Raw genomic sequence first — 26,955 nt, 5'->3', positions numbered from 1 at the left:
GAATAGGTGTGCCTTGTTAAAAGTTCATTTGTGGAATTTCTTTCCTTCTTAATATCTTTGAGTCAATCAGCTGTGTTGTGACAAGGTAGTGGTGGTTTTCAAAAGATAGCCCTATTTTGTAAAAGATCAAGTCAATATTATGGCCAGAACAGCTCAAATAAGCAAAGAGCAATGACAGTCCATCATTACTTTACGACATGAAGGTCAGTCAATACTAGTGATCCACGATATATCGGTGAACATATCGGAATTGGCCGAAATTAGCTAAAAATGCCAACATCAATATAGGCTCGATGTCCAGTTTAACGCCGACATGCAAAACGGATGTCAAAGCTGACATGCATACCTGTATAACGTAATGACTGCATGTCAAATATTGCGCTACACACAGCATTCCTAACCTAGCCCACAATGTCTGCTGTGTGGATTAAGCAGTCAACAAATTGAGCATTCATATGAAAGAGTAACAACATTTCAGCGAGACAACTCAAAAGGTGAAATCCATTAAACGCCAAGATAATGTAATTCATTGCCCTTGACAATCAACCATTCTCTGTCGTGGGTGATGGTGGCTTTCGCCGACTGGTCAAGCACGGGTACACAGTGCCAAGTGCGCTATTTTTAAGACGTTGCCGTACCAGAGTTACATAGTAATAGCGTCACAACATACTATGGAATGCTGTTTGGGTCTTTGCAATTCAAAAAAGATAGGTCAAATAACACTATTTGACCCGTTAAATAAGCTTTGATTTTGACATGTCAAATAACACAGTTCTATAATAGAATGTTGTGGGTTCTGAATTTGCATGTGCAAGCCAAGCACCACCACTACTATCAGTAACACTGTCAAAGATGTACAAAAAGTCTAAACAAGCAAACACCAGCCACGAACGATGGGTTTACAATACCACGTTGGTAATAAAGCATTATTTGTTCAACCACAACTTCTGGGGTACCTAGCTAGCACCAATATGTAAAAAATGTATGAACTTGTTAAATGTGACGTGCAGTCATTCATATTGTTATTTAACGTATCTTTGACACGCAAAGACCCAAATGGCGTTCCATAGTATAAGAAATCCTGGTTAAGAATGAAACGACTGAACAAACGAAACAGCACAGCAAGTAAGTGAAAGAAATACGTTTTTATTCTGTTTTACTGGTAATGGGGACATACGTAAACGCCAACAAATAACTTTTTGTTCAGTGTGGTGTGTGTAACCTTTAACTAGGCAAGTCAGTTAAAAACAAATTCTTATTTAACTCGACAGCCTACCCCGGTCAAACCCGGACAACGCTGTGCCAATTGTGCGCCGCCCTATGAGACTCCCAATCACGGCCGGATGAGAGACAGCCTGGATTCGAACCAGGGAATGTAGTCATGCTTCTTGCACTGAGATGCAGTGTCTAAGACCGCTGTGTCTGTTAACTATTTAACTGTACTAGAATGCTTAAAAAGGCCACTAAAATTTTAAATATGTAAAAAAAAAAATTGCCAAGGAAAATATCAGATAACAGCCAAAAATGTAATATCGGTGCATCAGTAGCCAATTCGCAAAATTTCAAGAACTTTGAAAGTTTCTTCAAGTGAAGTCGCAAAAACCATCAAGCACTGAGGTGAAACTGGCTCTCATGAGGACCGCCACAGGAAAGGAAGACCCAGAGATATCTCTGCTGCACAGGATAAGTTCAGAGGTACCAGCCTCAGAAATTGCAGCCCAAATAAATGCGTCAGAGTTCAAGTAACAGACACAACATCAGCTGTTCAGAGGAAACTGCATGCATCAGGCCTTCATGGTCAAATTGCTGCAAAGAACCCACTACTAAAGGACACCAATAAGAAGAGACTTGCTTGGGCCAAGAAACACGAGCAAAGGACAATAGACTGGTGGAAATGTGTCCATTGTTCTTAAGAATTCAAATTGGAGATTTTGGTTCCAACCGCCGTGTCTTTGTGAGACGCGGTGTGGTTGAACGGATGATCTCCGCATGTCTATTTCCCACTGTGAAGCATGGAGGTGGTGGTGTTATGGTGTGGGGGTGCTTTGCTGGTGACACTGTCTTTGATTTATTTAGAATTCAAGGCACACTTAACCAGCATGGCTACCACAACATTCTGCAGCGATGCGCCATTCCATCTGGTTTGGGCTTTTTTTTTTTTCAACAGGACAATGACCCAACACACCTCCAGGCTGTGTAAGGGCTATTTTACCAAGGCGAGTGATGGAGTGCTGCATCAAATGACCTGGCCTCTACAATCCCATGACCTCAACTAAATTGAGATGGTTTGGGATGAGTCGGACCGCAGAGTGAAGGAAAACAGTCAACAAGTGCTCAGCATGCAGTTGAAGTCGGAAGTTTACATAAACATGTTTTAATGACTCCAACTTAAGTGTATCAACCACTCCACAAATGTCTTGTTAACAAAATATAGTTTTGGCAAGTCAGTTAGGACATCTACTTTGTGCATGACAAGTAATTTTTCCAATAATTGTTTACAGACAGATTTCACTATCACAATTCTAGTGCTTCAGAAGTTTACATACACTAAGTTGACTGTTCCAGAAAATGATGTCATGGCTTTAGAAATGTCTGATAGGCTAATTGACATCATTTGAGTCAATTGGAGGTGTACCTGTGGATGTATTTCAAGGCCTACCTTCTAACTCAGTGCCTCTTTGCTTGACATCATAGGAATATCAAAAGAAATCAGCCAAGACCTCAGAAAACTAAATTGGAGATCTCCACAAGTCTGGTTCATCCTTGGGAGCAATTTCCAAATGCCTGAAGGTACCACGTTCATCTGTACAAACAATAGTACGCAAGTATAAACACCATGGGACCACGCAGCCGTCATACCGCTCAGGAAGGAGACGTGTTCTGTCTCCTAGAGATGAACGTACTTTGGTGCGAAAAGTGCAAATCAATCCCAGAACAACAGAAAAGGACCTTGTGAAGATGCTGGAGTAAACAGGTACAAAAGTATCTATATCCACAGTAAAACAAGTCCTATATTGACATAACTTGAAAGACCGCTCAGCAAGGAATAAGCCACTGCTCCAAAACCGCCATAAAAAGCCAGACTACGGTTCGCAACTGCATTAAGTAAAATATCCTACTTGGAGAAATGTCATCTGGTCTGATGAAACAAAATGTAACTGCTTGGCCATAATGACCATCATTATGTTTGGAGGAAAAAGGAGGAAGCTTGAACACCATCCCAACCGTCAAGCACGGGGGTGGCAGCATCATGTTGTGGGGGTGCTTTGCTGCAGGCTTTAACGAAACACGGCTTGTAACAAAAATAAATAGCTTTAACAAAAATAAATAGGCTTTAACAAAACACGGCTTGTAACAAAAAATAAATTAGCAGTAAGCTTTAGTTGTCTTTTTGCACTGAGTCAATTCCTCACGCTGCTGTTTCCAACGTCTTATCATCGACTCATTAACCCGTTCGGCAATTTCATTGGTCTAATGAAAGCTTCATGCCGCCAAAAAACTGAGCACGTCACAGAATGTCTTTTTTTGGAGAAAAAACATATATTAGCCGCGTCATTGTTTAAGCCGCGAGGTTCAAAGTGTGGGAAAAAAGTTGCGGCTTATAGTCCGGAAATTACGGTAGTAAAAAGTTAAGTATTTGGTCCCATATTCCTAGCAGGCAATGACTACATTAAGCTTGTGACTGTACAAACTTGAATGCATTTGCTGTTTGTTTTGGTTGCGTTTCAGATTTTGTGCCCAATAGAAATTAATGGTAAATAACGTAGTGTCATTTTGGAGTCACTTGTATTGTAAATAAGAATAGAATGTTTCAGACTCGTACATTAATGTGGATGATACCATGATTACGGATAGTCCTGAAAGAATCGGGAATAATGATGAGGGAGAAACTTAGATGCACAAATATCCTACCCCCAAGACATGCTAATAACCTCTCACCATTACAATAACAGGGGAGGTTAGCATTTTTGGGGGGGGTATGGTATTCATGCCTCTAACTCATTTCAAATCCAAAGTGCTGAAGTAAAGAGCCAAAACAACAAAAAATGTGTCACTGTGCCAATACTTTGAGCTCACTGTATGTTTAGTGTAGAAAAGAAAAACACTTCCAGTGGAATTTTCCCAGCCATATTGTTCTACTGATCAAAGGCAATATAGGTGCAGCATAAACCACTGACTGGGGTTACTGTCAAACAAGTAATTGTGTATTTACTAGCAGACTTGGGACAAGTCTGTTGAATCTGACTGTTCAGGTTTAGACATTAAAACTTACGGTAACCTCATGGTCAGTCTACTTCCCTGTTTAACAATCACAAAACCAACTATATTTCCCTGTCTCCTAGAGGCAATTCAATAGAGAGGAACATGACTGGTGAAAACAATCATGGGAAAGCAGTAGTTTACTTTGGCAGGAGCTCAACGGCGCTGAATACCAGAACCTCAAATTGTCTACTGCTCGTGTTCCTGCACTTATTACAGAATATAGGCTTAAAACTACTGCAGTTCCTGCACCTAAATATAAACTGCACCTGCACACAAAATTAGTACGCAACCTATTTCAGTCCAAGTCAGGCATTGTGGGAATGTGTAAAACTGGTTTGTCAAGTTCTGGTTTACAGAGGGTAAATAATTGTCGTCATTGTTTCACAGACTGGAGTCTGACCTGTTGTAGGTTTTGTAGACGAACGGCGTTGAGGCGACGGGCCGAGTAGAAGATGAAGTAGCTCACAGTTACTGCTGTTATCATGAAGAAGGAGATGGAGACAAAGAAGACAGAGTAGTGGCTCATCCAGGGACCATGCTGCTTGCCCACCTCAATGGTCATCGAGACTGAAATCCCTTGCCTGATCAGCTCAACAATTTCCATGCCCCGTCTGTGACTAATCATGATGGCAACCATATCTCCTGTTCCTGTAACCAGATGGGAAACAAAGTATGAGGAAACATAACACATACAGGCTGAGCCTTAAATATGCTATCAGGTGCTCAAAGAAATCCCAGTATCCAGGCCTAATGTGTCAGTCTATTACAAATATTTAACAAGTAATGTAAGAACATGGTGTTCTTTAATGTGAAAACATATCTACTGCAAAGTAAGTAGAACAATAGAAGGATCCATTACATGGTAGTGATGGGGGATAATATCAATATAGTTATATATCAGGACTTTTTTTAACGATATATCGTAGCGTTTCAACAATATCGAAATATTATTTGTGCCAGTTGGCTGTACCTGCACCAAAACTCCAGTATACAGATGGTTCTGCATCATTTTAAATAGGGAGCCAATTTGTTTTCAGCATTTTTATTTCCATGACAGATCAAAACTAGTTCTCTCATGCTCCCTCTGCAGCAAACATATGGTGAGCAATATGTTTGGAACGTTGAATCGCAATACATATCAGCACCTATGTATCGTGATATCGTATCGGGAGGTCCCTGACACTTCAAATCAAAAATCAAATCGTTATTAGTTGCAAACACATGTAGCGAAATGCTTGTGTTCCTAGCTCTAACAGCGCAATAATATCTAACAATACACAAAAATCTAAAAGAATGGAATTAAGAAATATATAAATATTCCCAGCCCTATTACATGGAGACTCATATCTCCCTCACTAACTTTAAGCATCATCTGTCAGAGCAGCTTACCGATTATTGCACCTGTACACAGCCCATCTGTAAATAGCCCACCCAACTACCTCATCCCAATATTGTTATTTATTTTGTTCCTTTGCACCACAGTATCTCTCCTTGCACATCTATCACTCCAGTGTTAATGCTAAATTGTAATTATTTCACCACTATGGCCTACTTATTGCCTTACCTCCCTAATCTTACTACATTTGCACACACTATCTAGATTTTTCTATTGTGTTATTATTGTACATTTGTTTATACCATGTGTAACTCCGTTTTTTTTGTCACACTGCTTTATCTTGGCCAGGTTGCAGTTGTAAATGAGAACTTGTTCTCAACTGGCCTACCTGGTTAAATAAAAAAGAAAAACAAAACGTGACTCATGTCAACACAAACATTTCCTAAATTAGCTAATGGAGTCAGGGCATAGCTCAATTACTTAATATTACAAGGCTTATTGTTTTTTCACTTTAAAACCACTTCATTACGCCCTCACATGGAATGGACAATCTGAGGCAATTACTATAGTTTTTCAGCAAGTCAATGTCACTTAAGTGTCTGAACTGCATAAAGAATGGAAGAACAGGCAGAATGGAAGGCTATGCCACATGAGACATGTGTAGGTAGGCCTACAGTGGGGTTCTTCAGAATTAGAGCTGAGCAGAGGGAACACATATTGCAAATACTTTCCTGATGTTGGCCTACCTTAAGTATACTCAAAAGTAATTCATAGAACATTAGAATTTAACAACTATAGACGATGGTTTTGAAATTAACTTATCTTGACCATTCGACTATGAGAGCTTTTCATAAAATAATATAGTAGGCTATTGGGTGATTTAAGTGGCCGGGGTTGCCTAAATGAAAGAGAAGGGTGCAATTGCGGCCCAAAATTCGGGGCGTTCCAGTTAGGACAGGTCGGAGGCGGGGGTTACAGTTGTTATTGTGCATTAACACTACCATTGGATGCCAGCTCGGGATAAACAACACAAAAGGGGCGGGGGCGATAACAGTAGCTAGCCGTACACAGTGTCCTTCACCAGCTAGCTAGCACACGGTGTCGTTAACTATCAAGCTAGCTAGTACACTTTAGATCCTAGCCTCCTCTCTGCTGTGCTAGCGTGAGGCGGGACGACCGGTAGTGTCCTTCGCCCCACCTTTTTAGGATAGTGACATAATATTTCTTTTTCACTTTTGACCAACATTTTTAAAAAAAAAAGGGGGGGGGGGGGGGGTTCTCGCAGGAACGCCCCGAATTACGGGCTGCAGTTACACACTATTGAAATTGAGAAAGTGAGCACATCTTGCTGTAAATTGCAAACTACGTAACGTTACCTGGGTGCGACATTTGGATGACTGTATTGTCTGTACCAAGACCATTGAAAATTACAGCAGCAACAGCTCCTTTACTGGCTGCAACATTGATCTTCTGTGAAAAAGTACATCCGTAGCCGCGTTGAATTATGGCGATCCACCCCTTCGACCCACTAGGCACATCATAAAAAGTATCACTTTCGCAACTGTAAATCGGATCAGGTAAATAAACGTCCCCCATCACCGTTACTTTAGGAGAATCTTGTCCATATACCGTTAGTCCGCTTTCCCCAAGTCGCGATATGGTTTCGTTGTTTGCAGGATCAATAAACGACACGTTTAGGTAGGCTGTGTAGTAAGTCGCTACTGCAAAATGTAAACTGGACACGTGAAGACTTAAAGCCACAAACAGCCATGAAAATAGATACCGTTTCGCTAAAGGTTCCATAATATTTTTTTACGGCGTGGGTTATCAGTGCCTTTCGCGTTGAACAGTCGATAAAAGGTATGAGACTTAAAAACCAAACAAAGAAAAGTTGTAGCTCGTCTAACTAATGTCATTACGATATTAAGCGGCTGACAGGTGAACTAGTTCTAGGCTCCTCTCTTCGTGACGTCAATGAGGTCAAATTGAGAGTAGTACGCTCCCATTTCATTCTTAAAGGAGAAGCACACGTTTAACCAAACCTCAAGGATTATTAGTTATTTTTTTTACATGGCGAAATAACACAAACAAATTCAACAGAGCCACAGCACAATAACAACGTTTACAATGCAATGCGTGCTATTGGGTTACAAACCTATGTTCCTGAGGAGTAAACAGTTAAGGTTAGCTGAAATGCTAAGTTGTTGCAAAGCAGCTAAAAGTATTAAGTATTTTCTAATTAGCTAATATGCTAAAGTTGTCAAACACGCAGCCTTTAGGTTTCTAGACGTTCGGTCCTAGATGTATAGCAGCCCACGTACTGAACGATGACATGCAACCATAACTCCTCCCCGGGCTTGTCCTCTGATTTAGAAAAAAAGTTATCACTTGGTCAATTGATGTACAAATTCATTTCATTCATCTTGCTCTCATGTACAGTATGTCATTCCATAAGTAATATAGACATACTGTATCATAAAATCAAGTGCTATTTGCATGTAATGTATTTGCTCCTAAAAAAAAATATTTAAATAAATACCAGAAAACACCATTGCCTATTTTAGATACAAATGTGGCCAACATACAGTATAACTTACTAAAGTTAGCAGAATCATACCTAGCACAGGAGGCTGCTGAGGGGAGAACGGCTCATAATAATGGCTGGAATGGAATGATATTAAATACATGGAAACCATGGGTTTGTTTTCAATAACCTTTTCATAATTCTGTTCCAGCAATTACGAAGAGCCCGTCCTCCCCAATTAAGGCCGCCTGTATTACCTAGCCTACACACAGTATTAAAGGCCCACTACAGTCACACTGAATAAAAACGCAACATGTAAAGTGTTGTTCTCATGTTTCATGAAATGAAGTAAAAGTTCCCAGGAATTTTCCATGAGCAGAAAAAGCTTCTCTAAAATCAAATCAGGTCAATTTGATTGGTCACATACACATGTTTAGCAGATGTTATTGCGGGTGTAGCGAAGTACTTATTTCTAGCTCCAACAGTAATATCTAACAAGTTCACAACAATACACACAAATCTAAGTAAAGGAATGGAATTAAGAATATATAAATATGGGCAAGCATAGACTAAAATACAGTAGCACACAGTAAAATACAAATGAGATGAGTAATGCAAAATATGTAAACATTAAAGTGACTAGTGTTCCATTTATTAAAGTGGCCAGTGATTGATTGAGTATATATATATATATATATATATATATATATATATATATATATATGCAGCAGCCTCTAATGTGATGGCTATTTAACAGTCTGCTGGTCTTGAGATTGGAAAACAGCTTCTGTCTCAGCTTTGATGTACCAATACTGACCTCGCCTTCTGGATGATATCGGGGTGAACAGGCAGTGGCTTGGGTGGTTGTTGTCCTTGATCTTTTTGGCCTTCCTGTGACATCGAGTGCTGTAGGTGTCCTGGAGGGCAGGTAGTGATGGGTACGCCAAGGAACATGAAGCTTTCCAACTTCTCCACTGCAGTCCTGTCGATGTGGATGGGGGGGTGCTCCCTCTGCTGTTTCCTGAAGTCCATAATCAACTCCTTCGTTTTGTTGATGTTGAGTTAGAGGTTATTTTCCTGGCACCACACTCCCAGAGCCCTCACCTCCTCCCTGTAGGCAGTCTTGTCGTTGTCAGTAATCAAGCCTACTACTGTTGTCATCTGCAAGCTTGATGATTAAGTTGGAGGCATGCGTGGCCACGCAGTCATGGTTGAACAGGGAGTACAGGAGGGGGCTGAGCATGCACCCTTGTGTTGAGGATCAGCGAAGCGGAGGTGTTGTTTCCTATCTTCACCACCTGGGGTGCGGCCCGTCGGAAGTCCAAAACCCAGTTGCACAGGGTGGGGTTCAGACCCAGGGCCTCAAGCTTAATGAAGAGCTTGGAGGGTACTATGGTGTTGAATGCTGAGCTGTAGTCAATGAATAGCATCCTCACATAGGTGTTCCTTTTGTCCAGGTGGGAAAGGGCAGTGTTGAGTGCAATAGAGATTGAATCATCTGTGGATCTGTTGAGGTGGTATGCAAATTGGAGTGGGTCTAGAGTTTCTGGGATAATGATGTTGATGTGAGCCATGACAAGCCTTTCAAAGCACTTCATGGCTACAGACGTGAGTGCTATGGGTCGGTAGTCATTTAGGCAGGTTACCTTAGTGTTCTTGGGCATATGGACTATGGTGGTCTGCTTGAAACATGTTGGTATTACAGACTCAGTCAGGGACAGGTTGAAAATGTCAGTGAAGACACTTGCCAGTTGGTCAGCGAATGCTCAGAGTACACATCCTGCTAATCTGTCTGGCCCTGTGGCCTTGTGAATGTTGACCTGTTCAAAGGTCTTACATCGCTATGGAGAGCATGATCACACAGTCGTCCAGAACGGCTGGTGCTCGCGTGCATGTTTCAGTGTTACTTGCCTCGAAGTGAGCATAGAAGAAATTTAGCTCGTTTGGTAGGTTTATGTCACTGGGCACCTCGTGGCTGTGCTTCCCTTTGTAGTCTAATAGTTTGCAAGCCCTGCCACATCTGAGCATCGGAGCCGGTGTAGTACGATTCAATCTTAGTCCTGTATTGACGCTTTGCCTGTGATGGTTTGTCGGAGGGCATAGCGGGATTTCTTATAAGCTTCCGGTTTAGTCCCGCTCCTTGAAAGCAGCAGCTCTACCCTTTAGCTCAGTGCGGATGTTGCCTGTAATCCATGGCTTCTGGTTGGGGTATATATGTACGGTCACTGTGGGGACGACATCATCGATAGTGGAGTCAAGCCCCGTCTTCCTGATCTTCTGCCTGGGGCGCTGTACTGTAGGCAGTAAACTGACACCTGCCTTCTCTGTAACCTAAACCAAGTCTACATCAGTCGTCATCTCTATGTTAGCTTAGTGGACCTTGCTCACTAGCTTTGCATTTGTTTAGTCCAAGTTTACCTGTGAATGCAAGCATGGAAAAAGAATATACAGCATATTGTTGATTTGACATGATTTTGTTTGTGATATTGCAGTGTTGTAATCCAACACATCATGATCTGTCTTCATTAGTTTCGGCCAGTGTGCTATCGAAAGTGTGTAAGAGGAAATGTTCTAGCAGGATTTAAAATTAGCTATGTCAACAAACACATGAAACGTCAATACACTACTGCTGCCATAACAGTGCACAAGATAATACATGACACTGTAGGCTTGAAACACCAAAGTTCAAGCAAAATAATTTAGGAAATTCCTTTGTTTACAGCATCACAAGTTGTAAAGTTCAGCCTAATGTGAAACCAGTTTAGTAACCACACTATAGCTCAAATGTTTAAACTATATCCTGTTTCAGGATGTTTAAGAGAATACTCAACTATTTTACCTTCTGCATAGTTCCATGTACTTTTTCCAGAGCCCATGTAGCTTGTCTTTATGCTATGGCATAAATAAACATTAAGCATGTGAATGTGGAAGACGATTTGACATAAATATTGAAGTAAAAAAAAAAAAAAAACAGTTTATGAATCCTCTTAAAATGTGATGATTTTTATTTGTTGTTGAAATTATAATTACGTTTTTTCCAAATACTCAAACCCCCAGTTTAAAAAAAATATATACAAAAATATTTCCAGTATTTAACAATAAAATGTGTCTGGCTAATCATGTTGACAAAGGACACATTCATTTCAGATTTGTCAGACAAGACAACACATACTGTGGTCCAATATCTATACCAAAGCAATGTCAGTCATTCTATACACCTTGGTGATGATAACCTCCACTTTCTCTCCTCCCAGATGACAGAGGTCAAGGATGCACACAAGATGGGTGTCTTTCAGTTCCTCAGCAGTTGCTAAAATCTCCTCTGAAAGAAAAAAGATTAAGAAACACCAGCATACACAAATTAACTTCAGAATATTTAAAATTGTTGATAACATTATGTATGCAAACCTAAAAACAATGTCTACATTCTACACTGAGTATATAAAACATTAACACCTTAACTGACCAGGTGAAAGTTATTGATGTCACTTATTAAATCCACTTCAAATCGGGTGTAGATGAAGGGGAGGAGACAAGTTAAAAGGATTTCAGCCTTGACAATTGAGACATGGATTGTGTATGTGTGCCATTCAGAGGGTGAATGGGCAAGACAAAATATTTAAGTGCCTTTGAACGGGGTATGGTAGTAGCTGTCATGAACTGCAAAGCTGCTGTTTGGTTTTTCATGCTCAACAGTTTCTTGTGTGTATCAAGAAGGGTCCATCACCCAAAGGACATCCAGCCAACTTGACAACTGTGGGAACCATTGGAGTCAACATGGACCAGCAACTCAAATACTAGGAAGAAGTTCCTAATGTTTGACTGTACTCAGTGCATGCAATTCATAAATTCCTAATATTATAAATGTTGATAGAATCTACCATATCAATTGTTTGATTTGACCCTGTACTCAATACTCAGTCTAGCCTAAAATGGACAGCGCATTTGATTTGCCATAACTGCTTTTTTAAGTGGACTCTTAAGTTTGAGTTGAAAGCCCCATTTGAAGGTCAACATATGATATTGTAAAAATGCATGTGAGCAGGTCAAGAACCATGAATAGTACACTCCTTGAAAATAGCCTGGAGTTTTACCTTAGCTAAAAGCACTGCCCCATGACTTGCTCTCAGGGGTGTGTTTAACCTTCACCCTCCCCTCCTGTCCAACTCTACCCGGTGTGTTACCTGGTTCAGGGAGAGCAACCTCACTCTGGCTCAGGGGGTCTGCGAGAGGGCAGATGAAGCCTGCAGACAGGCAGGACAGAAGTGTGTTGTCATGGGGGTCTTGAGTTAGACCTAAGGACCTGGGGTCCCCAGATGACATCACAGGAACAAAGGCAGCATCGATGGCCATCTGCTGGTTTATACCTGCCAGAGAGAGAGACATGTTTGTGTGTGTGTACATTTTACAGTAAAACAATTAAATTATAGCAATTCGTTTTTTTGTGTGTACTTTTTACCCCTTTTTGTGATATCCAAATTGGTAGTTACAGCCTTGTCCCATCGCTGCAACTCCCGTACGGACTCGGGAAAGGCGAAGGTCGAGAGCCGTGCGTCCTCTGAAACACGACCCTGCCAAGCCGTATTGCTTCTTGACACTGCTCGCTTAACCCGGAAGCCAGCCACACCAATGTGTCGGAGGAAACACCATATAACTGGCGACAGAAGTAAGCTTGCAGGCACCCGGCCTGTCACAAGGAGTCGCTAGAGGGCGATGGGACAAGGCAATCCCGGCCAGCCAAACCCTCCCCTAACCTAGACGACGCTGGGCCAATTGTGCGACGGCTCATGGGTCTCCCGGTCACGGCCGGCTGTAACACAGCCTGGGATCGAACCCAGGCTGTAGAGACGCCTCAAGCACTGCAATGCAGTGCCTTAAACCGCTGCGCCACACGGGAGGCCCTGAAATTATAGAAGTTAAATTAAACAAGTAATAAGATAAATAAAACCACTAAGGATGTATAAAAATAAAATCAGGGGTGAAAGATTTAATTGTTTCCCCAGTACTGGACCTCCTATGTGCATGTGCACAAATATTTTTGATGAGTCTAATATTAAAGACATGTCATCTGTATTACCTTTTTAACAGCGGTGGAAAAAGTACCCAATTGTCATACTTGAGTAAAAGTACCTTAATAGAAAATGACTCAAGTGAAAGTCACCCAGTAAAATACTACTTGAGTAAAAGGTCTAAAAGTATTTGGTTTTAAATATACTTAAGTATCAAAAGTATAAAGTACAAATCATTTCAAATTCCTTATTAAGTAAACCAGATGGAGCCATATAGCTTTTTTAATTTACGGATAGCCAGGGTCACAGCTCAACAGACATAATTCACAAATGAAGCATGTGTGTTTAGTGAGTCTGCCAGATCAGAGGCAGCAGGGATGACCAGGGATGTTGTCTTTAAGCGTATGACTTGGACCCTTTCATGTCCTACTAAGCAATGAGTACTTTTGGGTGTCAGGGAAAATGTATGGAGTAAAAAGTTAATCATTTTAGTTAGGAATGTAGTAAAGTAAAAGTTGTAAAAAATATAAATAGCAAAGTACAGATACCCCAAAAATGACTTAAGTACTTTACACCACTGCCTTTTAATGAGCCATGAACACAACCAAGCATGATGTTTTTATCTGATTGTCAAACAAATCACATCTGCATACGTTGGTCCACTAAAATAATTCCAGCATCTAAAACTGTACTGTGCACTCGACAATTAATGAATGGAAAGAGACATCTATTAAAACACCCCAAAAATGATGACATTCAGCGATTGTCATTGGAGACTTGCAGCCTGAATTGATTGTGTCCACTCACTGGTGTCCGCTTGCGTCACGGTCCCGGCAAATCATCTCTGCCTAGCAAAAATGTTGTGTTTACCTCAAACCAGACTGCATTTTGGAGCTATACCACCGGGTTTTAAGTCCATTCACTCATTTCTCATGCGGCTGACAGGCGCCAACAATAAATGGTACAATAGCCTACAGTTTTCATCTTTGATTTAATTATTGTGATAGGCTCATGTTTTACCAGTACGCCGTACCGGCACTATTTATTTTGCCGGTACTCTGTACCGGACCGGCTTACCTTCACCCCTGAGAACAATAAAAAAAAAAAATACCAGATTAACTCCAATCAAATGAAAGAAATTAACAAACAAATGATTTACATAAGCTCTACATTACCTAATATTGTGATTTTATAGTATCCTTGGCAGGTTACTGATGACAGGGTGTCTGTGGTTTGCTCTGGAGTCCATCTAGCAGCATGTAGGTTACTCTGCTGCAGCAGAAGGGTCTTGTCATCAAATCTGAATCTCTGAGAAAGGCTCTCTGAGCACACACCACCAGGATGTAAATATTCTAACACTTCTTGTCTCTGCTTCGGCCACGAGCTGCTTTCCCACGACGTCCTATCACAGTCTGCAACTGATCCCTCTCCAGTAGCGCCTTCACTCTGTGGAAAACCTTAGAAACAAAATATAGTAGGCCTATCAATGTCACTAGCCTTTTAACATCCCACATGAATGATGCGATGGCAAGTAGTTCCATGGTTTCCAGACAAACAGCATAGTTAATATCTCAGGCTAGCCCCCACACTTCACTAGCCATGCTTAACCCATAAAGAGAGGAATAAAAGTTAGTCCACATAGATAAGTGGTGAGATTATGTTAATGTGACAAAAAACTCATACCTGGTGGACCTAGTTGTCCACTGGCTCTAGATTGGTCAGTTCTTTTTTCTAGTGGACCAACTTCCTCTGTTTCAGAATCACTCTCCTCTTCACTTAGCTCCTCTTCTGTTAAGCCATGGCCAGCCTCTCTGTGAACAGACAAAGCTCTCACCATAACCTGAGCTCTCACCATAACCGGGGCATAGAGAAATTATTACAGTGACCTGGGATGGTGGACGATAGTTGATTCATTACCTTTTCTCTTGCACTCTGGCACGAGTAATGTAGCGCCGCTTCATCACTCTAAAAGACAAAAAAAATAAAAATCTAAAACATTCAAGTGAAAATATGCTAATCTCATTTCCAATGCCATAGTAAAGGGGAGTTATAAGTACAATTTTGAATGTTTAATAGCCTACCCTTGTTTTAGGGTAGCCATACTAAACAAGTGGACCGTGATCCAGATTCGGACCCAGAACAGGGTCAACAGACCGCAGGTCCCGATGAGATTATTATAATAATTTAACGCACATAAAAAAAAAATTGAAAATATGCAGAATTGCATTCTGCAATTTCTCTCCGCCCCACTTGGGGATTACTCACCTCTTCTTGGCTTGTTTTCTTTTCCGTCTGCTGGGTGAGCTCTGCACACTAGATGGCGCTGTTTCCCTGTTTATCAGCATCTGAGTCACTTCTACAGTCCTCTGATCACTGGGTGGGTCAGATACAGCCACAACAGACTGAACCATCTGCTGGAGAGAACCAGGCATTACATTATAAACTTGCCTTACCAATGACAATACCTATACAGTTCTGTACAGGCAACTGGTGTTTTTTTGTCTTGCAATTCATCCTGTTTATTTTTCTTGTAAAAAACCAACAACCAACCAATCTACTTTAGAAACTGACTAAGTGTGTTGAAATCACATGAAGTCTGTTATACAGTGGGGGAAAAAAGTATTTGATCCCCTGCTGATTTTGTACTTTTGCCCACTTACAAAGAAATTATCAGTCTATAATTTTATTGGTAGGTTTATTTCAACAGTGAGAGACAGAATAACAACAAAATAATCCAGAAAACGTATGTCAAAAATGTTATAAAATGATTTGCATTTTAATGAGGGAAATAAGTATTTGACCCCTCTGCAAAACATGACTTAGTACTTGGTGGCAAAACCCTTGTTGGCAATCACAGAGGTCAGATGTTTCTTGTAGTTGGCCACCAGGTTTGCACACATCTCAGGAGGGATTTTGTCCCACTCCTCTTTGCAGATCTTCTCCAAGTCATTAAGGTTTCGAGGCTGAGGTTTGGCAACTCGAATCTTCAGCTCCCTCCACAGATTTTCTATGGGATTAAGGTCTGGAGACTGGCTAGGCCACTCCAGGACCTTAATGTGCTTCTTCTTGAGCCACTCCTTTGTTGCCTTGGCCGTGTGTTTTGGGTCATTGTCATGCTGGAATACCCATCCACGACCCATTTTCAATGCCCTGGCTGAGGGAAAGAGGTTCTCACCCAAGATTTGACAGTACATGGCCCCGTCAAATGATGCGGTGAAGTTGTCCTGTCCCCTTAGCAGAAAAACACCCCCAAAGCATAATGTTTCCACCTCCATGTTTGACGGTGGAGATGGTGTTCTTGGGGGTCATAGGCAGCATTCCTCCTCCTCCAAACACGGCGAGTTGAGTTGATGCCAAAGAGCTCCATTTTGGTCTCATCTGACCACAACACTTTCACCAGTTGTCCTCTGAATCATTCAGATGTTCATTGGCAAACTTCAGACGGGCATGTATATGTATTCTTGAGCAGGGGGACCTTGCGGGCGCTGCAGGATTTCAGTCCTTCACGGCGTAGTGTGTTACCAATTGTTTTCTTGGTGACTATGGTCCCAGCTGCCTTGAGATCATTGACAAGATCCTCCGGTGTAGTTCTGGGCTGATTCCTCACCGTTCTCATGATCATTGCAACCCCACGAGGTGAGATCTTGCATGGAGCCCCAGGCCAAGAGAGATTGACAGTTCTTTTGTGTTTCTTCCATTTGCGAATAATCGCACCAAATGTTGTCACCTTCTCACCAAGCTGCTTGGCGATGGTCTTGTAGCCCATTCCAGCCTTGTTTAGGTCTACAATCTTGTCCCTGACATCCTTGGAGAGCTCTTTGGTCTTGGCCATGGTGGAGAGTTTGGAATGTGATTGATTGATTGCTTCTGTGGACAGATGTCTTTTTTACAGTTAACAAGCTGCGGTTAGGAGCACTTCCTTTAACAGTGTGCTCCTAATCTCAGCTCGTTACCTGTATAAAAGACACCTGGGAGCCAGAAATCTTTCTGATTGAGAGGGGGTCAAATACTTATTTCCCTCATTAAAATGCAAATCAATTTATAACATTTTAGACATGCGTTTTTCTGGATTTTTTGTTGTTATTCTGTCTCTCACTGTTCAAATAAACCTACCATTAAAATTATAGACTGATCCTTTCTTTATCAGTGGGCAAACGTACAAAATCAGCAGGGGATCAAATACTCCCCCCCCCCACTGTACATCTATGAAGCCTACCTGGTCTGACAGAGTCTCCTCTGGCAATGTCACATACTGCACAGCCATGACCTGTCCTTGGATTGCCAGCCGCTTGTGCTCACGATAATGCAGACCCTCCAACTCACTCTTCAAGTCATTTGCAGCAACTAGAGGAACTTGAGCTGAGAGATGGGAAATACAGTACATTCAGAAAGAACCCCTTGACTTTTTCCACATTTTATTTTACAGCCTTATTCTGAAAATCTACGCACAATACCCCATAATAAAAAAACAAAAACAAGTTTTAGCAAATGTATTACAAATAAAAACAGAAACACTTTATTTACATAAGTATTACGCTATGAGACTCGAAATTGAGCTCACGTGCATCATTTCCATTGATTATCCTTGAGATGTTTCTACAACTTGATTGGAGTCCACCTCAGATAAATTCAATTGATTGAACATGATTTGGAAAGGTACACACCTGTCTTTATAAGGTCCCACAGTTGACAGTGCATGGCAGGGAAAAAACCAAGCCATGAGGTCGAAGGAATTGTCCGTAGAGCTCCGAGACAGGATTATTTTGAGGCACAGATCTGGGGAATGGTAGCAACATAAATTCTCAGAATTGAAGGTCTCCAACAACACAGTGGCCTCCATCATTATTAAATGGAAGAAGTTTGGAACCACCAAGACTCTTCCTAGGAGCTGGCCGGCCAGCCAAACTGAGCAATCGGGGGAGAAGGGCCTTGGTCAGGGAGGTAACAAAGAGCCCGATGGTCACTGACAGAGCTCCAGAGTTCCTCTGGGGATGGGAGAACATTCCAGAAGGACAACCATCTCTACAGCACTCTACCAATCAGGCCTTTATGGTAGACTGGCCAGACAGAAGCCACTCCTCAGTAAAAAGGCACATGACAGCCCTCTTGGAGTTTGCCAAAAAGCACCTAAAGGACTCTCAGACCATGAGAAACAAGATTCTCTGTTCTGATGAAACCAAGATTGAACTCTTTGGCCTGAATGCCAAGCATCACATCTGGAGGAAACCTGGCACCATCCTTACGGTGAAGCATGGTGATGGCAGCATCATCATGCTGTGGGGATGTTTTTCAGCAGCAGGGGCTTGGAGACTCGTCAGGATCGAGGGAAAGATGAACGGAGCAAAGAATTGAGAGATCCTTGATGAAAACCTGCACTAGATCACTCAGGACCTCTGACTGGAACGAAAGTTCACCTTCCAACAGGACAACGATCCTAAGCATACAGCCAAGACAACACAGGAGTGGCTTTGGGAAAAATCGAATGTCCTTGAGTGGCCCAGCCAGAGCCCAGACTTGAACCTGATCAAACATCTCTGGAGAGACCTGAAAATAGCTGTACAGCAACGCTCCCCATCTAACCTGACAGAACTTGAGAGGATCTGCAGAGAAGAATGGGAGAAACTCCCCAAAACAGACATGCCAAGCTTGTAGCGTCATACCCAAGAAGACTCGAGGCTGTAATCGTTGCCAAAGGTGCGTCAACAAAGTACTGAGGAAAGGGTCTGTATACTTATGTAAATATGATATTTCCGATTTTTAATACATTTGCAAAAAAAATATCAATTTTAGAATAAGTCTAAAGTAACAAAATGTGGAAAAAGTCATGGCGCTGAATACTTTCCAAATGCACTATAATTATGAAAACAATTTAAATGGTGATGTCTGCTGTAGTTAAAAACAAGCATACAAACAAACAAACAAACCAGTGATGCATATTACAGGCAGATGTAGATCTTTCCTTCTTGAAAAAGGTTCACCTCTTTTACCTGAGCCATCTGCCACAGACTGTGTGAAGATAAGAGGGGCGTGAGGGAAGCAGTAATGGCCACCAACAGCAGTCTTCTTCAGCATGACACTGTCCTTCAGAGTCTTGGTCCATTGGATGAAGCTCTTCACTCTGGGGTCTGACACGTAGGGCTGGCCCTTGTGATACCCTGATGGAAAACTACATCTGATCAAGTATAACAACTACATACTAGATCTTAACATAAAGTTGCAGTGTGTTTCTCCATATATTGAGTGGGTTGAGTCACTAACGGGGGTATTCCTGTCTGGGTTGGCACCCCCCCTTGGGTTGTGCCGTGGCAGAGATCTTTGTGGGCTATACTCGGCCTTGTCTCAGGATAAGTTGGTGGTTGAATATATCCCTCTAGTGGTGTGGGGGCTATGCTTTGGCAAAGTGGGTGAGGTTATATCCTGTCTGTTTGGCCCTGTCCGGGGGTATCATCGGATGGGGCCACAGTGTCTCCTGACCCCTCTTGTCTCAGCCTTCAGTATTTATGCTGCAGTAGTTTGTGTCGGGGGGCTAGGGTCAGTCTGTTATATCTGGAGTATTTCTCCCGTCTTATCCGGTGTGAATTTAAGTATGCTCCCTCTAATTCTCTCGGAGGAACTGAGCCCTAGGACCATGCCTCAGGACTACCTGGCATGATGACTCCTTGCTGTCCCCAGTCCACCTGGCCGTACTGCTGGTCCAGTTTCAACTGTTCTGCCTGCGGCTATGGAACCCTGACCTGATAACCGGACTTGCTGTTTTCAACTCTCTAGAGACAGCAGGAGCGGTAGAGATACTCTCAAAGATCAGCTATGAAAAGCCAACTGACATTTACTCCTGAGGTGCTGACCTGTGATTATTATTATTTGACCATGCTGGTCATTTATGAACATTTGAACATCTTGGCCATGTTCTGTTATAATCTCCACCCGGCACAGCCAGAAGAGGACTGGCCACTCCCCATAGCCTGGTTCCTCTCTAGGTTTCTTCCTAGGTTTTGGCCTTTCTAGGGAGTTTTTCCTAGCCACCGTGCTTCTGCACCTGCATTGCGTGCTGTTTGGGGTTTTATGCTGGCTTTCTGTACAGCACTTTGAGATATCAGCTGATGTAAGAAGGGCTATATAAATACATTTGATATTCCTTTTTAAATAGAGCAGTTTTACTGTTGACCTTTTCGGATTCACAATGTTTCGCATTTGTTTGATAAGCAGTTGTGGAAAAAGTACCCAATGTTCATACTTGAGTAAAAGTAAGACACCCCGTAAAAGAAAATTACTCAAGTAAAAGTCACCCAGTAAAATAAGACTTAAGTAAAAGTATTTGGTTTTAAATGTACTTAAGTATCAAAAGAAAGTATAAATCATTTAAAATGTCTTATTAAGCAAACCAGACTTTTTTCTTCTTCTTTAAATTTACAGATAGCCAAGGTCACAGTTCAACACTCTGACATAATTTACAAACTAAGCATTTGTGTTTAGTGAGTCTGCCAGATCAGAGGCATTAGGGATGACCAGGAATGTACTCTTGATAAGTGCGTGAATTAGACAATTTTCCATGTCCTGCTACAAGTACTTTTGGGAGTCAGGGAAAATGTAAGGAGTAAAAAGTACATTATTTTCTTTAAGAATGTAGTAAAGTAAAAGTAAAAAAATATATAAAACGTAAAGTACAGATACCCTAAAAACGACTTAAGTAGTACTTAAGTTAAAATACTTAAGTACTTTACACCACTGTATAGAAGGGACAATTATTGTGTGTTTATTATATATTGTCTGCTATTTTATTAGTATGTTTTACTTTTATTCATCTACATGTATTCTGTACTGTTGAGGAAGACACAAGTAAGCATTTCACTGTACTGTCGTCACATCCACTCTATTTTGTGCATGTGACAAACTTTGATTTGATCTTTTGTTTCTTTGCAAATGACAGCAGCACCTACCTGTAGTGAATATCTGTGTCTCACAGCTGCTGGTGAGGTAAGGCAGTGAGTCTGGCTCTTGACACTTCCTCATCTGAGTGCAGACCAGGTATGTCACTGCATTGGTAAGAAGGGAGGGCGCAGAGCAGGGAGAAAATAAGTACAATTAGGAGAGTTCTGTTGCAGTTTATCTATGGAATTGTTGGTATTTTACTAACTGTCATATTTACTTGGATATATCCCATTGAATATTTCTGGTTGTGAAGAAGCAAAAATCTCCAAAATGAAAGGAATATTGGATGTTCCATCCACTGCATGGACCCAGCGGTAAGTCCAGTATTTTTCTGGGCCTGCAAAAAAATGAATAAATTATGGCTATTTGTGTTACTTTCACATGGAATTACCTAATAGTGAGAAATAAGTGAGTAGTTCAAGTGTAATGAGCAACTCTTACCTGTGTTCCCCTTACACTTTATTCTCTCCACCCGACTCACAAACGTTACCAAGCCAATGACATCACATGCAGAATTGCTGGCCAAGCTCTCCAGTTCTGATCTAGAAGAAAAACATGTATTAGTAGTTCAGGCAGATGATAAAGACTGCTTAATAATGTTGGAAATGTTACCCAGGGAAAGGCCTTTGTTTTTACATAAAATCTCATTTCAACTGCATAATATGGTTGTGAACTTACCTAACGGTGAACTGGTAGGAAACCTCGGGCAAGCCCCATTGAGGTGGCACACTCTTGGCTGGAACCACAGTAAGGACTGCAGTGGGATTCCGTGGATTCAGACAAATTTCTGCAAGTCAAAATCCATACTAAAATGAACAGTTTCGCAAAGATTCAGACAGAATGTTCTCTCAAAATGACTACCGTAAATTCCGGACTATAAGCCGCAACTTTTTTCCCAGCTTTGAACCTCGCGGCTTAAACAATGACGCGGCTAATATATGGATTTTTCCCGCTTTCAATTTTTTTTTTCTAAAAAAAAAACATTCTGTGACGTGCTCAGTTTTTTGGAGGCATGAAGCTTTCATTAGACCAATGAAATTGCCGAACGGGTTAAGGTCAAACAACTTTTTTGTTTACTGTTTAGATTAAATCGAGCGCTCTCAAACTTCCCATCATTCTGATTACGGTAGTCATTCTGTCACCCTCATCATGGCAAAGACACGGAGAAATGCATATGATGCAGCTTTCAAGTTGAAGGCGATTGATCTGGCTGTTGGAAAAGGAAATAGAGCTGCTGCACGGGAGCTTGGTCTTAACGAGTCGATGATAAGACGTTGGAAACAGCAGCGTGAGGAATTGACTCAGTGCAAATTTTTTATTTTTTGTTACAAGCCGTGTTTCGTTAAAGCCTATTTATTTTTGTTACAAGCCGTGTTTCGTTAAAGCCTATTTATTTTTGTTACAAGCCGTGTTTCGTTAAAGCCTGTGTAAAATTCATTTGTTTCAATGAACCGGTAGGCACCTGCGTCTTATAGACATGTGCGGCTTATTTATGTTCAAAATAAATAAAACATTTAATTCAGTGGGTGCGGCTTATATTCAGGTGCGCTTAATAGTCCGGAAATTACGGTACTCAGGAGTGCTGCCTGGCAACATACTGGTAATGTTGATTTACTAAGTTGTGAATGACTTGGTTCAGTTCAGTACCTACTGAGTGAAAGCTCTTCATTCTGTGGTTGTCTATGTGAGGTCGTGACCTGTTCTGATAGCTCTGCTTGAGAGTGTAGTTTTGGAGATAGAGCACAGTTCCAACATTCAGTCTCTGGTACCATTCTGGGCACAGCTCATTCCACAGGACAAGGGACATGGTGCCACTCTGGTCTGCAACCTCAAAGTAGGCCTGGAGAATAGAGAAAAAAAACATAAAATCCTGATGAGACACTTCATACAGAATACTGACAACATTCGAAGAGACATTAATTATAGTGTCAGGGTTCAGTAGAGAAGAGACGGTGTATTGGTCAATGGTATGGTACAGATACTTGATTATACGTTTATGCCTCACCTGGTACGGGTAATTAATCTTGAGTCCAGGTTTTCCATAATACCGAAGTCTGGATTTATGAATCACCCTCACTATCAGGGGGAGAGGTCGAAACATGCATCCGAGTGACGACTCTAGATCACACAGGAGGGTCATCTTTGACACTGTTGAAGACATAATATCTTATCACAATTTCTGTTGGAGATTGTGGTTTCTCACAAGTCAGCAACTTAAATTCACATCTTACCATCCAGCACCACGTCTGATGGGGGGACATCTGGAACCCATAGTCTGCCTTCAGGATCCTCGTTATTCCAAAGAGACAGGTAATGCTTGCGGCCCACCTGCAGGGGTGAATCACTTTGCAATGCCACAATGTTCCCAAAGCCATCCTTTGAAATCATGGGGAGGGAATCCAAGTCCTTAATCTTGCGCAACACATTAGACGCCTTTGAACCATGTTCAATCTTCTCGATGCAAACACAACCCTGACCCAATCTTCTTTCATTGTAAACAAACGAGCACTGGGTGATGTGGATATCAATTCCACTACTTATAATGTTTTTGTGGATCAGATGATTTAAACTACGGTCAAGAATGCACTTGGCCTGCCAGACTCCATCAGTCACTATCATGTCATAGCTGTAGCTGTCAGGAGGTTGTTGTTGTCCAACATTTTGTTGTTCTGTCAAATATCTCTGAAGTTCAATGACAGCTACAGCATCGGTTTTATCAATTTTAAGTGTACGTGTTTTTGCAGTAAAGAACTGTTCCAAAGTAGAATGTAAGAAAGAATTCTGATTATTTTCAGTCAATGGATCGGAACAAGCCGATATGTTTTGAAATTCTTCGGGCATCATTAATGCGCAACAGGCTGGGGGAAATGGGTTTGTTTACAACTACCTACCTACCTTAAATGTATGCCTTGGCTAACGATGTAGTTAGCTAGTTAACTTTAGCTCTGTAAACAAAGATTGTTATTAACAGCCATTTGCTGACTAGCTGACCACGCAAACAAGCGTTAACCATCAACCTAGTGCTAGCTGTATCGGTCTTGCCACATCCAATAATATAGCTAGCTTTTTCTTGCAAAAAACAAAAACGCTAGTAGCTAACTTTAGATATTTAGCTAGCTAACTAACGCGTTAGCATGCTAATGACGTTACTGATGAACAAGAATGAACAGTTTCCGTTTTATGACTAGCTAGCTAGTTTTGTACTTACAAAAGACGATAAAGTCACGATAAATTGGTTGGAAACATTGTAGCTAGCTAGTTACAGCATCTTAGAGAGTTCCGCTTTTGTTTCGGCGGCAGTGGATTTGAATTCTGGAAGCGGTTATTCTACACATCAACACAGTGCTTTGCATATCACTTATATTATGAACGACAAAATAATCTTCAATTACACATTAACCCATTCATGTCCATAACGAAATGTATAATTAATTTTGTTACACTTGTTCTCTGAGTTTACTAATGGACAAATATGAATCATTTTTATAAATCGGGTTTGTCTACAATGTGAGTTTTTTACATTGTACTATACTGAACAAAAATAAACGCAACATATACCAATTTCAAAGATTTTACTGAGTTACAGTTCATGTAAGGAAATCAGTCAATTGAAGTAAATTAATTTGGCCCTAATCTATAGATTTCACATAATTGGGAATATATGCATCTGCTGGTCACAGATACCTTAAAAAACGTAGGGACATGGATCAGAAAACCTGTCAGTATCTGGTGCAGTGTTGCCAACTAATTTTCAGGGTAAATTGCTAGAGGCAGGTTGATTTGTTGCTAAAAGTTGCTAAATGACGTTGTGATGTCATTGCGTGATTACGTAAAACTGCGTCATTACGTAGAATACACAATAACTGAAATTGACTGGCCATCTCGGCGAAAAATATAATTTGACATTTGTTCAGGTACAGACTCCCACTCTTTTCTGTACTTCTGGCTGTACAATTTTGATTGAGCCATGTTGATTGATGTTGTAAGTTCTGTTCAAGATCAAACATTCGTGACCAACTATATTCATTGGTTTGGCTCGTCGAACCCATACTACTGCTGCTGCAGTCAGCCAACAATGAATTGCAATGTACTGAAATTGCTGCTGGCCTTCTGCTGACGTCACTCACAATTCACTTTTGCAGCCAGGCACGTGTGTTGTGACTGAGTGTGTGACAGAGAAAATCGTTTATGTGTCATTTAGAGGGAAAATACGTGCATTTTAGCATTTGAGTCACTTTTCAAAAGTTGCTAAAAGTTCCAAATACATTTTTAAAAGTAGCTAAATTTGTTGCTAGGTGCTGTTTGAAAAAAAAGTTGGCAGGGTACTCTGAAAAGTTTCTAAATCTTGCAACAAAATTGCTAAGTTGGCGTCACTGATCTGGTGTGATCACCAATTGCCTCAGACAGCGCAATACATCTAATTTGCATAGAGTTGATCTGGCTGTTGAGTGTGGCCTGTGGAATGTTGTCCCACTCCTCTTCAATGGTTGTGCGAAGTTGCTGGATATTGGCAGAAACTGGAACACATGTCGATACAGAGCATCCCAAATGTGCTCAATGGGTGACTTGTCTGGTGAGCATGCAGACCATGGAAGAACTGGGTCATTTTCAGCTTCTAGGAATTGGGTACTTATCCTTGACATGTGGCCGTGCATTATCATGCTGAAACATGAGGTGATGGCGGCGGATGAATGGCATGACAATAGGCCTCATGAGTTTGTTTACATGGTTTCTCTGTGCTTTCAAAGTGACATCAATAAAAATCCATTGTGTTCGTTGTCCGTAGCTCATGCCTGCCCATAGCATAACCCCACTGCCACCATGGGGCACTCTGTTCACAACATTAACATCAGCAAACTGCTCGCCCACACAATGCCATACACGTGGTCTGCGGTTGTGAGGGCAGTTGATGGTACTGCCACATTCTCTAAAAAGACGTTGGAGGTGATTTATGGTAGAGAAATTAATATTAAATTATCTGGCAACAGCCCTGGTGGACATTCCTGCAGTCAGCATGCCAATTATCACGTTCCTTAAAAACTTGAAACATCTGTGGCATTGTGTTGTGTAACAAAACTGCACATTTTAGAGTGGCCTTTTGTTGTCCCCAGCACAAGGTGCACCTGTGTAATGATCATGCTGTTTAATCAGTTTATTTATATGTCACACCTGTCAGATGGATGGATTATCTTGGCAATGGAGAAATGCTCACTTAAAGGGATGTAAACAAATTTGTGCATAACATTTGATAGAAATTAGCTTATTGTGCAACATTTTACATGTTGCATTTATATTTTTTGTTCAGTGTATATTTAGTATTTGGACACATGGGGTTACTGTTTTTTTTCTCACACATTTCATGAATCAAGTCATGTGAAGTAAGTCTTAAAACTATCAGATAATATTTTTTTGTTAACAGATTGTCCGGACCAATATACATATATATATATACAGTACCAGTCAAAAGTTTGGATACACCTACTCATTCAAGGGGTTCTGGTTATTTTTGTTTATTTTCTACATTGTAGAATAATAGTGAAGACATCAAAATGATAAAATAACACATATGAAATCATGTAGTAACAAAAAATGTGTTAAACAAATCAAAATATATTTTAGATTCTTCAAAGTAGCCACCCTTTGCCTTCATTACAGTTTTGCAAATGCAATGCAAGTCAATGGAGATTGGAGAGCGAGTATGGAGGTAAAATAGTGACTTAATTATACAAGCATGTAACTTCTTTTGAGAATAAATGCAACAACACTTGCAAGTGCATAACGCGATGTGTGAATAAACACAATATTTGCAAACATATAAATTGATTTGTTAATAAACTCAATAAGATTTGCAAGCATGCAACTACATTTCAGAATGACACTCATTTACAAGCTAG

The 26,955-nt window shown here is 41.0% G+C and overlaps 2 protein-coding genes across 4 annotated transcripts in view; both read right to left on the bottom strand.

Annotated features, from left to right (window-relative positions):
* LOC106603300 (E3 ubiquitin-protein ligase RNF128) overlaps nt 1-7,576 on the bottom strand; it is a 36,099-nt gene extending 28,523 nt beyond the window's left edge. The window contains exons 1-2 of the mRNA XM_014196804.2: nt 6,976-7,576; nt 4,664-4,911 (exon numbers count right to left, since the gene is read on the bottom strand). Coding sequence (XP_014052279.1) covers nt 4,664-4,911; nt 6,976-7,402 — 675 coding nt within the window. The 5' untranslated portion in view covers nt 7,403-7,576. The remainder of the gene's footprint in view (nt 1-4,663; nt 4,912-6,975) is intronic.
* Nucleotides 7,577-11,105: 3,529 nt separating this feature from the next.
* Nucleotides 11,106-24,433, bottom strand: radx (RPA1 related single stranded DNA binding protein). Of its 3 annotated transcripts, none has more exons than XM_014196801.2 (15): nt 23,293-24,433; nt 23,067-23,209; nt 22,709-22,901; nt 21,740-21,848; nt 21,503-21,603; nt 21,279-21,398; nt 21,070-21,165; nt 19,120-19,287; nt 17,349-17,491; nt 15,398-15,543; nt 15,050-15,097; nt 14,816-14,943; nt 14,308-14,589; nt 12,308-12,490; nt 11,106-11,445 (listed from the first exon to the last, which is right to left on the bottom strand). In XM_014196801.2, the coding sequence occupies exons 1-15, from the start codon at nt 23,903-23,905 to the stop codon at nt 11,309-11,311; spliced, it is 2,610 nt and encodes an 869-aa protein (XP_014052276.1). In that variant the 5' UTR covers nt 23,906-24,433; the 3' UTR covers nt 11,106-11,308. The 3 variants fall into 3 exon arrangements, with proteins under 3 accessions (XP_014052276.1, XP_014052275.1, XP_014052278.1); XM_014196800.2 differs by having other exon boundaries at nt 15,398-15,546; nt 23,293-24,432; XM_014196803.2 differs by having other exon boundaries at nt 15,398-15,546; nt 22,713-22,901; nt 23,293-24,431.
* Between the last annotated feature and the right edge of the window lie 2,522 nt (nt 24,434-26,955).

The sequence above is a fragment of the Salmo salar genome, chromosome ssa04, assembly GCF_905237065.1.
Source record: "Salmo salar chromosome ssa04, Ssal_v3.1, whole genome shotgun sequence".
Classification (NCBI taxonomy): domain Eukaryota; kingdom Metazoa; phylum Chordata; class Actinopteri; order Salmoniformes; family Salmonidae; genus Salmo; species Salmo salar.
Note: the sequence above shows the minus strand (reverse complement) of the source record. Positions and strands in the feature narration are given on the sequence as shown.

What these genes read in the sequence shown, in the direction of transcription:
- radx (XM_014196800.2), bottom strand. Translation starts at nt 23,905, where the DNA reads ATGATGCCCGAAGAATTTCAAAACATATCGGCTTGTTCCGATCCATTG. An exon ending in AGATTAATTACCCGTACCAG is followed by an intron (nt 22,902 to 23,066) that starts GTGAGGCATAAA and finishes TCTATTCTCCAG; the next exon opens with GCCTACTTTGAGGTTGCAGA. An exon ending in CTATAAAATCACAATATTAG is followed by an intron (nt 12,491 to 14,307) that starts GTAATGTAGAGC and finishes TCTCTCTGGCAG; the next exon opens with GTATAAACCAGCAGATGGCC.